The 14,459-nt window shown below is 52.4% G+C and overlaps 1 protein-coding gene across 1 annotated transcript; it reads right to left on the bottom strand.

Moving 5' to 3' along the window:
* Positions 1-1,414: 1,414 nt before the first annotated feature.
* Positions 1,415-6,044, bottom strand: PG998_006926 (uncharacterized protein; the record flags this gene model as incomplete). Its single annotated transcript, XM_066873742.1, has 3 exons — positions 1,415-3,087; positions 3,141-5,122; positions 5,191-6,044. 3 exons carry the CDS (start codon positions 6,042-6,044, stop codon positions 1,415-1,417), a joined length of 4,509 nt encoding a protein of 1,502 aa, XP_066729687.1.
* Between the last annotated feature and the right edge of the window lie 8,415 nt (positions 6,045-14,459).

Raw genomic sequence — 14,459 nt, 5'->3', positions numbered from 1 at the left:
CCCCACTGCACATATTACTCGACGATAATCACACTATCATAGTTGACGATGAGCCTTCGCTTTGGGGCTCTTCTGGGGTTGGCAAACCCCTTGTACATATATAGGACTAGGGTTGGCGGCGTCGACGACGTACATATTACACACAACATAACGCAGGAACATTCTGGACATTGCATACAATTAGCATTACTCGACGGCGTTTCTTGACAAAGGATTAGGGAAAGCGAGGCTAGGATACGTGCCTACCCCGAAACGTATCTACACAATCAAAACGAAAACAAAAATATTATAATTATAGCCATCTTCGCAAATGATCACCACCGCCACTCCGTGCTACGTAATTTCAAAAAAACATGTGAGCAAACAGGCTTCTTGCGATGTGAGTATTTCCATTATCATGCGGGAAAGACTGGGGGTATCTCTAGTAACGCAAAAGCGCTCGCAGAATGGTAAAAGTATAAGCAGGAGTAGGTGAGCGTCCCGGTACATCGCGTAGGGACCTTCCTCTTGGCCTTTTGTTCAAAGATCGTCCAAAATAAATGCAATCATCATGCCTCATAGCAAATGTCATAATCCCATAAGAAGTGTCCGTCCAGCGTATCCTTGGTTGTGTTTGGTTGAAGAAAGACACTTTTTGTTTTCTCATTTCCGTCGCTTCCAGAGCCCTCCGCACACCCACTACTCTTCCCATCCATCCCCTTGAAATAACATTAAAACCCTGAGCCTCCCAAATAACCCAATCCTTAGGAAAGAACATCGACAGGCCATGCTGTTGCCTCTTCTCCTTCCTCACGCAAGGCAAGAAGAAGGGAAAGGGCAACGCCCATGTCGAAGTTGGAGGCCCGTCCCGCGGTATAGTCCCAGTACGTGTGTATACCCATCAATTAAATAAGAGCGTTGCCAACCGGTGAAATCGCTAAAGAAAAGTATGAAAATGTATGTATGTGCTGAATCGAAAAATGTATGGCCGTTGGGGTCGGCGGAAAACCAAAAGATCGTAAGCCGAGCCCGCGATGCTTTGGACTCTCTGAAGAGTGCCATTTGTAGGGATTCCGAGTCCCTCTCTTTTGCTTCTCGAGAAGTTTGTTGTTGTAATTTGTCTTCTTGATACCTGCCCGTTCTAAAGAGGGGTGGTAGGTGTAACGATGGCCTTTGTAAATGATGAGATGATATATGACTTAATGCGGGCTCGCGCCCTTGGTGAAATCTTGGCTGTAATCGTCTGGGGACGTGTATGCCTAATTGTGAGGTTTCTGCGCAATGCTATGCCAATAAAAAAGAAACCCAAGTGGGTTAAATGACCACACCCAGGGGGTAGGGGGTAGGGGGTTGATGTTGTACAAGATGTGATGCAAGAAATCAAAGAATAAGATCCTTTCATAGCTATGATGAAAAGAGCCAAGAAAGCAACCGATCAAATGCTAGAGACACGGGTTCGCGTCTCGGGGATCCTCGCGTGGCAGACCATGAGCTTCAAGCTGGTGCCCCATTCCTCGCACTCTGCGAGCAAGGCCTTGTCGTTCCAGATGCTGTTTTTCGCTCCCGCCGCCGACTCGTAAAGTCGGTTGTACCACCACCGGCCGACTTTGGCCACCATCTTGGTGATGTTCTCGTCGCCCATGTCCGTCTCGTCATTCATCATCTCCGCGAGGCTGCGCTCGTCCTTCGTCTTCTTTGGGCGCTTGCCGCCTTCCTCGGTAGGTGGCTGCGGCGCAGCATTGGAGGAGACGGCACTGGCGACCGGAACACCGACGCGACAGGTCTTGACTTCGCCAAAACCCTTCTTGGCCAGCAGACGGAGAATGAGATCGGCAGTGCTGCTCAAGTTGAAGTCCGGATGCTGCATGTTGACCTTCTCCTTCAGGCGTCTGACAGAGCGTCTGGTGCGGTTACCCATGTTGTTCAAATCGACGTCGAGAATGGACAGTTCGATGTAGCCGCCGGGCTTCAGAACTCGCCGCGCCTCGGAGATGATATTCCGGTAGTGTGATTCGGGGGCTGCGGCCGGGAAGCGGAACACTACCGTGGTGAAGCTGTCGGGTCCGAAGGGGAGCTTCTCTTTATGCGAGAGATACTGAATCTGGTGGTGGTTTGGTGGGGACATGGGGAACGACGTAGGTGACCGAGCCTCCTCGGAGATTGGGGCTCTGGGAGATAGGTTGAAGAACGTAGCTGCCGGGTACGTCTCAGCCGCATAGAAAGACCAGTCGTCGTTGCCGAGCCCATCGAGCACGAGGATGGAGTGCCGCTTGAGCGACCCTACCACGGGAATGAGCTCGTCGCGGGCGGGGCTGAAGAGAACATGGCCAAACGAAAGCCATTTGCTGACAGTCATGGAGCCAACGCGAAGGTTAACCTGGGAAAGGGGCGTCTCTTCACTCGAGCAACTGCTGTTCGATATCCGAACTGCCGCTCGTGCCAGATCGCTCTTGTTTGACGAAGTACTGACACGCTCGGGTGCATCTGCCGCAGGTTGGCTTGGCTCCACGCTGTTGTGGCGATCGCCATAGCCTGACACAAATTCGGAAACCGAAAACGGCGTAGCTGGAGGATCCGCGGGGAATCGGAACGCCGCATTGAGTCTCGCAGTCATGTCGGCACTGAAATGGCTCGAGTTCGTTCCAGCGTTGCAAGTATCGACTGAGTCTCGGTTGGGTTTCCCTGGCTGGCTGGGTCCTTGCAGGTTAATGGTAGGTGACTCCAGAGGCTTGGTCATCCTCTTTGCCAATCTCGATTCGTATGTCTCCAGATGGAATGGGATGCCCCGAGAAGACGTAGCCGAAGGTGGAACATCTCCCAGTAGGTCGTTGTACTCATCCCAAATCTCGTCTTCGGCAAGAGAGGCCCTTGTATCCGAGGCTACAGCACCCTGGTATGCATAGGCCATGATTCCAGAACCGCTAGAAACTGTACTCGTGGTAAAGTCGGAGTTATTGCGAGGCGGGAAAACCAGAAATTCCGAGGCCTCAGAAGGCGGCTGATGTTTAGGAGATGCGCTCTCGGCCGTGGCTGTGGTCGATTCATCAGGCATGAGTTCAGGTGTCGCTGGCCTTGGTGGGCTGGGACCTTTGGCAACCGACTCCTGGTCTACAACATCACTTCCAAGGGGGGATGTTGCATGCTGACTCTGTGAAACGGACGAGAGAAACTCTTTGGGGAAGTCTGCTCCGGTCGGGTGTTGACTACCTTTGGTATGCGGCCAACTTGCGGCAACCGGCTGGGTCGGGTTGTGACTGTCTCTGAAGGTCTTCGTGTAGAGGCAACTGGTTCGGCACGAGTCTTGACTTCCATGACAGCCTTGGTCTTCTCTTGCGCCGGCCCTCGAGACTCCGCTCTTGTCCTGGATTCTGTTCTTGTCCTGGGTTCCGCTCTCGTTTGGGATTCCGCCCTTGTTCGGGATTCTGCTCTTGTTCGAGACTCGACTCGTGGGCGAGATTCGGCTCTTGTTCGTAACTCTGCGCTTGGTCTGGGCGGACGGTCACCCATCTGACTGCTTGTCGATGGTTTCCTTTCATGCACCTTCACCATTGAAGGCGGAGGAGGCAGAACTTCTGCTTCTCTAAGGATTGCAGTCATATCTCGCTCGCCAACATCTTCCTGCTCTGATGCGTCTATAATGGCATAGAAGGGAACCGGTTTGCTTTGGACTGGCTTGACTGTAGCAGAGACCTTAGCAGCCTCGTCTTTCTTCTTTGTACTCGAACTGGCCTTGTCCTGTGATCGGCTGAACAGGTTCCATTTGCGCGGAGACTTGGGACGTTTGACCAGTTTCTTGGGCCCGACTGGGGCTTCGATGCGTCCACGAACCGAGTCTGGCTGCGAGTCTGCCAAGGAATCATCCGTCAAGATTGTCGTATCGATGCTACCAAGTGGGGTAGGCGCAGCACGCTGGGTCACGATAGGTTTGGGCAGTCTAATAGGCTCTTGATCGGGCGAGGAGCGCAGTCGCTGTACCGATCGTCGATAAGCAAGGGTTGATTTCATTGCCAAAGCTTCCGAATCACTGCTGTCCGAAGGTCGGCGGGATTGGACGGAGCCGCTGGGGAATGCAGACGGCCAAAGTGTATGCCTAGTATCCTCCTTGGAGGCCAGGGACGCCGAAGACGGGTTGCGGGAATCGATGCTTGGTCGATAGATTGGCAGGCTCTGATTGCTCTCCGAGCGGATGATTTCCGAACTGGCATTCCTGTTCTCGATGATCTCGCCTCCGGCAATAACCACTGGGTTCATGCGCTCAAGGAGAAAGGGGTCTGTAGATTGAGCGCTAGCCAGGCTTTCTGACGACGACGCGAGTCCACGGGGAGGATTCACCGTATTGCTGCTACGTCTCCTCATGTGTCCCAGCCTACCGTAGCCTTCATGTCCGGTGCCTGCTGCGGGTCCTTTTCGAGCCGGTTTGTCTTTCTTGTCTACTTGCGGTACGCTCGTCTCGGTCTTTGTTCGCCTTCCGAACAACCCGAACCGGCTTCGGAAGGCGGAAACGCCAGGGCTTGGCGTTCTGGAAGGCTTCGCATTATCTGCTGTCGTAGGAAGAAAGCCAGTAGAGGATGCGGAGCGCGGAGCTGGAGTTGGTTCGCGGCTGGCGGGAGCCTTGATACCAGCTGTACGGTCAGACGGAGTAGCAGATCGAGGCAAGGAACTTGGCGGCAACTGGGCGCTTTGCCGTCTCTCATTGACATTCGCCGTAGAAAGGTTGCTCTGAATCACGGGGAGTGGCCCGCCAAATTGTGCAGCGAGATCAGGGGTTCCCTCCCGACTTGGCCTGGCTGGCGGTGGGCCCCGTGGTGGCGATGCAACAAACTGCCTCTGACCTTCACGCGAGACGGGAGGGCTCTTCGATGGCGATGGAGATCTCATAACGGGCCGCTTCTTGTCTTGAGACTGTCTAGATGGCGAAACCACAGGGTCCCGAACTTTCCTGAGCTTTTGCGGTGATTGTCTGGGCGGCGGGTTTGAGTACGGGGGAGCGGGAGGCAACAACCTCCTCAACTTATCCTCTTTGTCATCCGCATCTCGCACTGTCGAGTTGGACGAGGACGAAGTCAAGGTTTCTCGAACCGGTGCAAGACCTTCGGCCTCGGCACCAATTGCAGTTTTGTCAACTGATAGACTACCGGCTCTTCTGTGGGATACCGGTGGTCTTGTCTCGGCTGGACTTGCGTGTCTCAGCCTTGGGTGACATTGCGATACGGTGCAACGAGTCCCGGCGAAGCTGAGGACATTGAAGTCGGTGTCGTGTCCCGACTGTATGGACCTGTGCCGGGTGACTCCGAGAATCGTGTTGACGGGCTGCCGCTAAACGAACTCAATTGGCTGTGGCTACTGGCTCCCGAGAAAAGGGGCGTGGGCGGTGGAAGATCATGGGTCGCGAGCCTGAACAGAATATCTCCTGCAGGGCCATCCACGGGAATTCGTATGCCCCGATACCTGTCCAACTCAGGATAAATTGCTGTGTTCTGTACAACGGTTCTGGGTACCTCGGTTGCTTGTACGACATCCATATCCGCGGGACTCTCCGTAACACCGCGATCCAGATGAAGCGTATGGGGAACCGGTGGATGAGGCACCATCGGAATGGAAGACGATGAGCTGGCCCTTCCTGAGTCAGCTCTAGGGTTGTCAGGACGACTAGGTCTGCCCCGTGACACGCTTGATTGCTTTCGACGTAGTGTTCTCCGCGGCTGCTGGGGCTCAGCATTGAGGTCTTCAGAAGATGCTGACCCATTGGAGACATATGTCGTAGTAGGGATATAGTTGCTATTAGAGTTGCTGCTCCAGGACTGAGATTCGTGCGTCAGTGGTGGCCTCCTTGCGGATGTAGAGGGTCTCCGGCTGGAAGATGTTTGTGGTATCCGGCTCGGTATCTTTTGTTGGAGGTTCGATGGATATGCCGGAGTGAGGCTGCTTGCTTCCTTCCGTGCGTTCCTTGTTAGGGCTGGGGAGAACTCCTCTCGGCTCGTTTCCATGACACCTCCCATCCTCTTAGATCTGAAATCATCGTTGGTTCTACCCCTTGAGCTCGACCGCGCTCTGACTGTTGCCATGATGACCCTTGACTTATAGCAATGATGTTCGAACCGAATATCATAGTACCAGCAAATCAATACACCATCCTCCAATGTAGTTTTGCGCGGGATCTGTTGTTGGGACTTTCCGAGTGCTCGCTGGTAGTCGTATATCACAATATCCTCCTCGATCTTTTGCGTACCGGCGGGATGGTGAAAGACCTGTCCTGGTATTCCTGCCACTGAGGAGTATAATTCGGGGCTTCCTCTTCAATCCAGTTATGGGGGAACCTAACCAGTATCTTATGTTCCAAGGAGCCGGGCCTTAGGAAAAGAAGGAAAAACCAAAACGGTTGAATGGGTATATGAAAAGAAAAATGCCACAGACAGATGTGAGGACTGAACAGAAAGAAATGTGACGAGAAGACCAAACTACCCAAAGCAGAAAGGCCGGCAGGGAAGTGGTGGGTGGGTTGGTCTGGGGAACTGTATCCGGAATAACTAGCAAGGTCGTGGTGGTGTGTGGACAGGAGTGACAAAGGTGTGCTGGAGATCCAAATCTGACTAGTGTGTATTATACCCTTGGTGATGGTGGGGAGTTGTCGGCGTCTATGTGATGAGGTGGATGACGGCAAATTTCAGCACATTAATAGAGCGGCTCAACTGTGTAACATTCGAGAACCGGCTCTGGGAGGGTTGGCAACCTATACAAATAATCGACCGACGGAGCCAGTCCGGGTAAGGTGGACTAGGCAAGAGAGTATCGAGGTAGTCGTACAGGGACGAAAGACGATCAAGAGGTAAGCAAGGCGAGGAAGCTTAGAAGAGTGAGAGTAGCACAAGCTCAAGACTGTAAGAAGATAAGAGAGAATGATGGCATATACATAGGTAAGATACCTACGAAGTGAGTGCAAGGGCACCCTTTGGCCGTGCATCCTGAGGGTGGACAAGGTATCTACTTAGATACACTGTCTTGTTCCACCCCAAGGGTGACATGGAGATCGCAGCAGAGCATGGGTTGAATTTTGGGTATTAGTAGGTGTGGCGTTTAGACCCCTGCCAACGGCCAAGAGGCCGTCTGGATCACCTCGCCGGGTCAGGTGTCTGTGTAGAAAGCTGGACTCGCCGAAAACGCGGTCTGGTTGGCGGCGGCCTGCACAGACGCTGCGGAGACTCTATACTACCTGAGCCCCCATAACCCAGTCGAGACGCTGAGTCACCAAATGTCGGTTCCATGAAGGGGACTGGCAACTGGGATACATAGCTAGATAGCTAGGAGACTTGTCCTCCACAAGCGTGAGCCGTGTATGCGGCGATGATGAGTCCTGATCAACGGGTGGACAACTAGCGACCCATTGACTTCCCAGGAGCGTGCAGCCATAAGGAGAGAAGCGAGAAACCGTGGGTCAGCAGGAACACGAACTGACGAGTGTGTCCCTGGGCGGTTTGCGCATGGGGAAATGGGTTTGGAATGATTTGCAAGCCTGCGAGTCAAAGTGCCTTGGGTTCGATCGTGCATATCGAGACGTCCTATGGGAGGGCTGAGCAGCATTCTGGCCCCTGTCATTCGCTGAGAAGCCCCGCCATGTCTGCCGAAACTATTCCCGCTTGGGGCGACCCAGAGAGCGACAGAAGACAAATGCGACAAATGGCGCGCCGGTGGGCTAAGACTATACTTTCCCGAAACTCCCTGGTAATATCACCGACCAAATAACGAAAAGATTTTTTATAGCGCAGCTGGTGGTTGCAATCGAAAAATCGGATCACCCATCATATGAGGACGGGATCCTGGGAGGATTTGACCAGAGATTTTCAGAATTCGATACGAGGGGCGGCCGCTACTGACGGGGAGCGGGTACCAACGGAGCTCACTGCGCGCTTGCACTCCCAGCCTATGCTCGCTGGCTCGCAGCTAGGTCGACTGGCACAGCTGGAATCACCATGAACATCAGTCGCAGTCGATTTCAGCCAGCCAATTCCTCGCTGTATTCCACTATGACCTCGTCTCTGTGCACGTTGAGAAGGCCACATCTCTTCCCGATGTTGATCTTCTGGCATGCACACGATGCGTTGGCAATCGCCGTCGGTGTAGTTGCATAGCCCCTTCGCCTTCGGAGGGAACCTGCCACTCTGTCTGCCGCCTGCCACTTTCTCAACCCCCGCCACAGCCTTGGTCAAGCTCTCCCAACGAGGTAGCCTACGTAGGGCCCCTGTATGTACGTATGTATCTAGATCAGTGGAGCCCTCTACACTGCGCTGGGCACTGGACACGCAGCAAAAGCGGCCTGGCCCATCTCAACATGACCACAACGACACCATGTTACGTGTCAGCACTGTACTTTCAATAGACAACAAAGGGCATCCTTACTTCGGGTGTGAATGACAAGATCGCGCGAAGGGGTAGTACAGATCCAGAGACTCCGTAACGCTGCGTCGACGCTGCGAAACCGCCCCGTTTGGCAATGCGGCCAATCGCTGTCGTCGGATCCGCAGCGCTCGAGATCAGCAGAAACCCCCGAGACAGGTTTGCTGGAAGTAGGCATTCACCCCGCTCACGTGGTCGGCTACGGAAAAGAACCTGAGAATCACGTCCGACTATCACTCCAAGCACCGAATCTGCGCAAATCAGAAGGCCGCGGGATTATGTACTGCAGTTCTCTGCATCTCTGCAGGTCTTACATATGCTGCATGTCTTACTGCACGTCTCACTTTGCACTTCTCTGAGTAGTCCATCTCAAGATGCGGGCCACTCTTTCCCGGCAACCCCTGCTAGTTGTAGACTTCCATAAGAGAGGGACGTATCTCGCAACCGCTGGGTTCGCGTAACATTTTGCACGCCAGCCACCAGCAGCATGTGAGCTTGCCAGTACCGTCAGTCTTGTGCAACAAACCTCAAGCGTGCTTTCCAGCTTCTTGGTAAGATTCCTGAGAGAGAGAGATAGAGATAAAACACAAACCCTCACTGAATAAACCCCCCTCCATGTACCGCCCAAGGAGGGTATCACACGTACCCATCCGAACAGATAGAGAGAGTAGTACAGATTGCATTACCCCTTGATCATAGAAGCGCACGACAGGGGAACTGATTGCAATATGTTTTGCTGGGATATTACAACTCCAACTATGTGATTTGAATTTTGTGATTGGTTCGGCTAGCACAGTTTCTGGCCAATCAACAGCCCGAGAACCTATTCGCCGAACCGTCTTCCTGACATGATTGATGGAGGGGCTACGGTTTGATCTCTGCATGTCTCTCCTTATCCGTAGGCAATCCGACGACGACGGTTGATATCTTCCCCGTAGCCACCTGATCCTTTGCTTCCTTCGCTTCTTTTGTCAAAGCAAGCCGATTTGCGTGTTTGCGCATCCCTTTCCATAGAACCGACGCGCCCATGTTCATCAATGGGCCTATCAATCACCGTCGACCCGCCAATGCCGTCGTCGAAACCCCGGCCCAACAGACGAGAAAATCAGGATTCCGAGAATAGCATACAGTATGCACATACCTTGCAAGTTAGGTCACTGGCCCATATGTCTGGCTTCAGGGCGAGCGCAATAGCATCATACATCGGTCAACCAGATGGCCTGTGGCCTGGCCGCCCGGGTCGATAGGCATACCTCTCTATGGATCTAACCTACATCGACAAGTCCGTCCCACTTACTATTCTTGTGTGCGTAACGGGGTACGTACTCCACCAAGAATCAGAATCAAGAGTTTCCTCGAATCCGAATACTTCTCGATCTAGGCAAACGTAGTAATAAGCTGAAGGTTGCATAACAGTGGCAAGAGCTAGTGAGCTGTCAATGGCGACGGCTCCCACAACGGCGTCCGAATTTTTGCCCTGCACTACATACTTACTACCCTTACCGTCATTTTCCACCTGTCGTAGGCCTGCAGTGCAACGTCTCCTACTAGTACGCAGTAAGTATGTATCGCTTGTGTGGCGAGTGCCGCCCCGATGCAGCACCCTCGGCACCTAAGGCACTGCCACAACGACACCGTATCTTGGGCGAACCGGCACGACCTACGGCGCGGCAGTGGGTCGGCCGTGGCTTAGCTCCCGAAAGCTTCCTTGTTGTACTGACGTGGCATGCTCTCGTTGACTCTCTGGGCAATTGAGGCCTCACAAACGTCGATTATACACGCAAGCTAGGCAGGAGAATTTGCAAGCAGGCCTCGTCGATTCACCGTGTCCACGGATCTTCGCAAAAGTCTGAAATCTGGCCGGACGGACTGAGGATAGCTGATAGCCCTCTACCCTCTCTCCAGTTGCAGGGGGTCTGGTTTTGTGGCCCGCCCCAAGACCCCCTGTACTGCCCTGTCTCCCAATTGCTGTCGCTTGTTTAGCCGCGAGCAGGCATGCCGAGGACCACCTCCAGGCGAGCAGGGTTCTCCAAGATCTGATTGGGCCTCGCCATTCCAGCACTAAGTCTAGCGTCATTTTGATCCGAAGAAGTCCCCAAAGTAACGTGATCCAGTTGCGTGCGACGAGCACCCAGCAACCAGCAACGAAGTCCAATCTATCGCAGCTTCGCAACACTGAACACTGCAGATCCTGCTTTCAGGGGCGCCCAACCGCATCTCACGGTTCGTTATCACTACGTCCCAAGGGACTGGTTCGGACGACTCAGCCACCACACCCTCTCTTTTCTTCGACCATCCAACGTAATATCAGTTCCTGATAGATGTGTGATCCAACACTTGGTGGCACATCTCAGCAAGTTCGAGAGCAGTGCGGGATTGACGCGCGGATAGGGGCACACTCCCGCGTCAATGTTGGAATAAGCGACTCGATGAGCCATCATCGAAATCACCAACATACATAACCTGCGGTGTTGTCGAATTCGAAGCCAAGGAAGGGTATCACCAAAGAACTTGGTAGTATGTAGGTTGCCGTACGGCGAAGGGCGCCAGTTGCAGGTCTCTCCTTCTTCTCATACGGTGCCTCGTTTCCCTATAACATCCCGTGCCGGGTCAAGTGATCATATCTATGACGGCTGTTTGAGTGTCATGTCTGCAGTGGGCGACGGTTGGTAGCCAACGTGCGACCTCGCTCGGAATTCCATCATATGCCTTCCAGACCGCCAAGCATTGGTCTACTGCATGCATGTCTTAGACAGACTGAGACATTCAGATCGCCTTGCTAACAAACATCCCACTTCAGCTATGTCAGCTGAGCAGGGATCAAACAGAAGCTTACTACCAACACCTATTGCTTTTGATTTGCTCCTACTGGCTCTCAACCCCACGGGGATCCATGTAAATAGGCACTTGTCAGTTTGTCCCAGCTTCGAATAGCATGCTTTTCAGTATTTCTTTTCCTCGGCTGGCAGCCGCGAATTGCGCGTGATCAAGTGCATATTGCAAGAGTCTGGATCCATGTTCATTATATCATTGGATTGCTGACCGTCTTTGTAGGACACTTGCTAAATAAAACCTCCGAGCTGCTGCTAGCCTCTAACGAGGTAGTGCATGATAGACAAGGTCGACGGCGCTGGACCGAATCTAGTGCCTTTCAGTGGCCGGAGCTAACAAATAGCCGCCAGACTCCTGGGACCCTCTCCTACTCTGTGCCGTTTTATTAGCTGCGACCGACTACTTACTACTTCAATCTCAATTCTAATGACCAGCCTACTTTCTGCATGGCCCACCTCATCCAGTCTTCATTGCACCTCCTTGCTCGGAAGAGAAATTGGTAATCGACGGTCTCTCGAAGAGGAAATCCGCTACCCGCGGCTTGCTAGCTATATTGCCGATTGTCCTAATAAATCATGCTCTGGCCGACGCTTGAGTCTCTTTAGTACGGTTTGCCGGATTGGGAAGCCGGTATGTCGAAGGGATTCGTCTCTCTTCGCCAAATGACGAGCGTCGCTACAACGTGCTGGCTTGCATGTGCGATACATGCTTAGCCACGTGCAAGCCATATTCTGCAGATGTTCCTTTCTGGAGAACAATAACAGGTTTACTAGCGTCATGTTACGCGCTGGGTCTGCTGATTCTTCGAGACTTCTTCGGTACTGGTCAGTCAGTGGTCGTACAGGATTCGGACGTAAGCAGCCCAGAAACGCCTCTCCCGGGTGTGCCGCCGACTTCGACTGGAAACGTGACACGACGGCTTTCCGACCTCTTATGACGACGGCGCAAGCTTTGGTGTAACCTGGTCAGATCGTGACCTGATATTGGTTATCCTGCTACTACATATGCCTGGGCTGTTTGGTTCACAGATGCACCATGTGTATGTAACAGGAGCAGCTGAACAACGAAAAGGAGAAAACTCAGCAGCACTTGACCTGAATCCGCCCCTTTTCACTAGAACCATACAGTCTAGTGTAGCCCCCCAACTTGACTCCCCCGTATGCAGTACCAAGAACACAGAAACACCAAACCAAGACAGATGTGAGAGAGGCTCAGTAGAACTTGTCCTTGCTCCACACAACCCGCCAGACGGTGCTAGGCTGGGAAATTTGATACCTGAAGTAAGTGTGTTCTTCATTATTGCCTCGTGGCCAAATCAAGAACAGTTAGAGCTTTCAACCTTGGAAGCTCAGCAATATAAGGACTTCCACTTCGCCGGCGATTACTCACCTCTGCTTCGCAGCCTCTTTGAGGCAAGAAAGAATCCCTAATTTTCAGTGTGGAAAGAAAAAGAGGGTGTCATCGCTGAGTGAGGATAGATTGGGACGTCCAAGCCTTAGATATGTGACTCCCTTGGGAGACGTAGACCTTGTTGTACATACAGTTCCTCAGTTCGAAACCACCTCGACACTAATTCTTTCCAGGTATTGTAAAATCTTCCTTTTTTCTTCATTCTTTCAATTACAGCATCTTTAATCTAATTTCGTACATGGAATGATACCGATGCTCTGTCCCGGCGCTTGATTGGTCGGTCACGCTCCGGATATACCCAAGGGTTACCCTGCGATCTAGTTTTGGGAAGATCTCCCGTTTGATGTCAGGGTCTCCCGGCCGGGGAACACGACTGCGAATGCCACGAGGCTTGGTGGGCACATATGCTCCCATGGCGCAACCGGAAACGACTCCGCGCGATTACGGTATATGGAGAGGGGGTTTACATAAGAAACTGGAGGCGGCGATATCTGGTATACAAGGATAGACTGTCTACTTTAGTCGTTGGCGGCGACGGCGGCCCACATCAAGTGAGCAAAGTGGCTCTGGGACTGTGTGGTCTAGAACAAGCCACATCCACCCACACGTAGCTGCACTGTATGGCATGGTATGCCATGGTAAGTAAGCTGAATATGACGGGGAATACGGAAACGATGCTGGCTGAGTATCTGTCTGTCTCAGTTTGTGTCATCCAAGACATTCCGAGAACCGACCCTAGGCATACTGATGATATGTCAAATAACACCATCCCTGTTTTTGTCTTGGTCGTGAGCCGGTCTAAGTTCATGCATTGGTGTATGGTTGGCTGCCTGTCGGGTGTCATTCGACAACGTTCTCAACCCCAGCATAGGGTTATTGCGTCTTGAGCAGACCCGAGAAAAGGGGGAGATGTCCATTGCTGAAGGGGACACGTGCTTAGGGCTGTAGGCTACGGCCATTTCGCTTGCAAGGTTGACGGTATATGTCCGCGGTGGTCAGCCTCTCGACCATCCTGTCGTGAAGATATCGCCGCACAACTGTACTCATAATCCAGGAGCGTGCCTTGGCGTTGTTGAGGCAAAATCATCAAGCTTTCAGTTGGACCGAGGCGACCACACGCCGAAGCAAGCATATAATAGACAGTGTGGCTCGAGGCTGTTATATCCTATGAGTGTAACGTGTAGTTATTAATTTCTGATTAGATCTGTGCCGAAGCGTGTCCTAGATACGTATCTCTTAGCTATTATCCCCCATATTCTATTTCCACATCGTCTTTTTAAATGTGAAGGGCCTCGCCTGACACCCGCTAATCTTATAATCTCTGCACCAACAACAACTACTGTTTACAGTTGCCATTACCCAAGCGGAAATCCGGGAAGGAGGACATTGCTTGTATTGGCCACAAGAGAGCAATGCACATGAGGCCACCATTGCATGTATACTCATTTGCGAAGTGAGCAGCCACGATGAGAATTTCGAATCGAGGCAGCTAGGAGGTAAAAGTGGCACAGGCGGTCTGCAAAGCAGTGTTTCCCCTGGCAATCATCTTCTCTGCCTAACAAGTGACTTGAGTAGATGAGAAGGGAACTAGTTAGGTCTGCCCTTGTCTGCTTGCTACGGGTATGATCAGAAGCTGGTTTGGCGGGTTTCCCTGTCGAGTATACCAACTTGAGTCAGTCGCATATTATTTGGTCGTCACGTAAGGACTTTCGGAAAATTCGAAAGGTACGAGAATGTGAATTGGTCGTATGATGGAGACAGTTTAATGTGCACCGAGGAGGGAGCACCATGGAGCCACAAAGGCATATGCTCTGCGTATTTGGTAAAGAAAATTGATATACATTTCT

The sequence above is a fragment of the Apiospora kogelbergensis genome, assembly GCF_038363985.1.
Source record: "Apiospora kogelbergensis strain CBS 113332 chromosome Unknown utg000005l_segment0_segment0, whole genome shotgun sequence".
Lineage (NCBI taxonomy): Eukaryota > Fungi > Ascomycota > Sordariomycetes > Amphisphaeriales > Apiosporaceae > Apiospora > Apiospora kogelbergensis.
The sequence above is the reverse complement of the archived record's forward strand: the minus strand, read 5'-3'. Positions and strand labels throughout refer to the sequence as shown.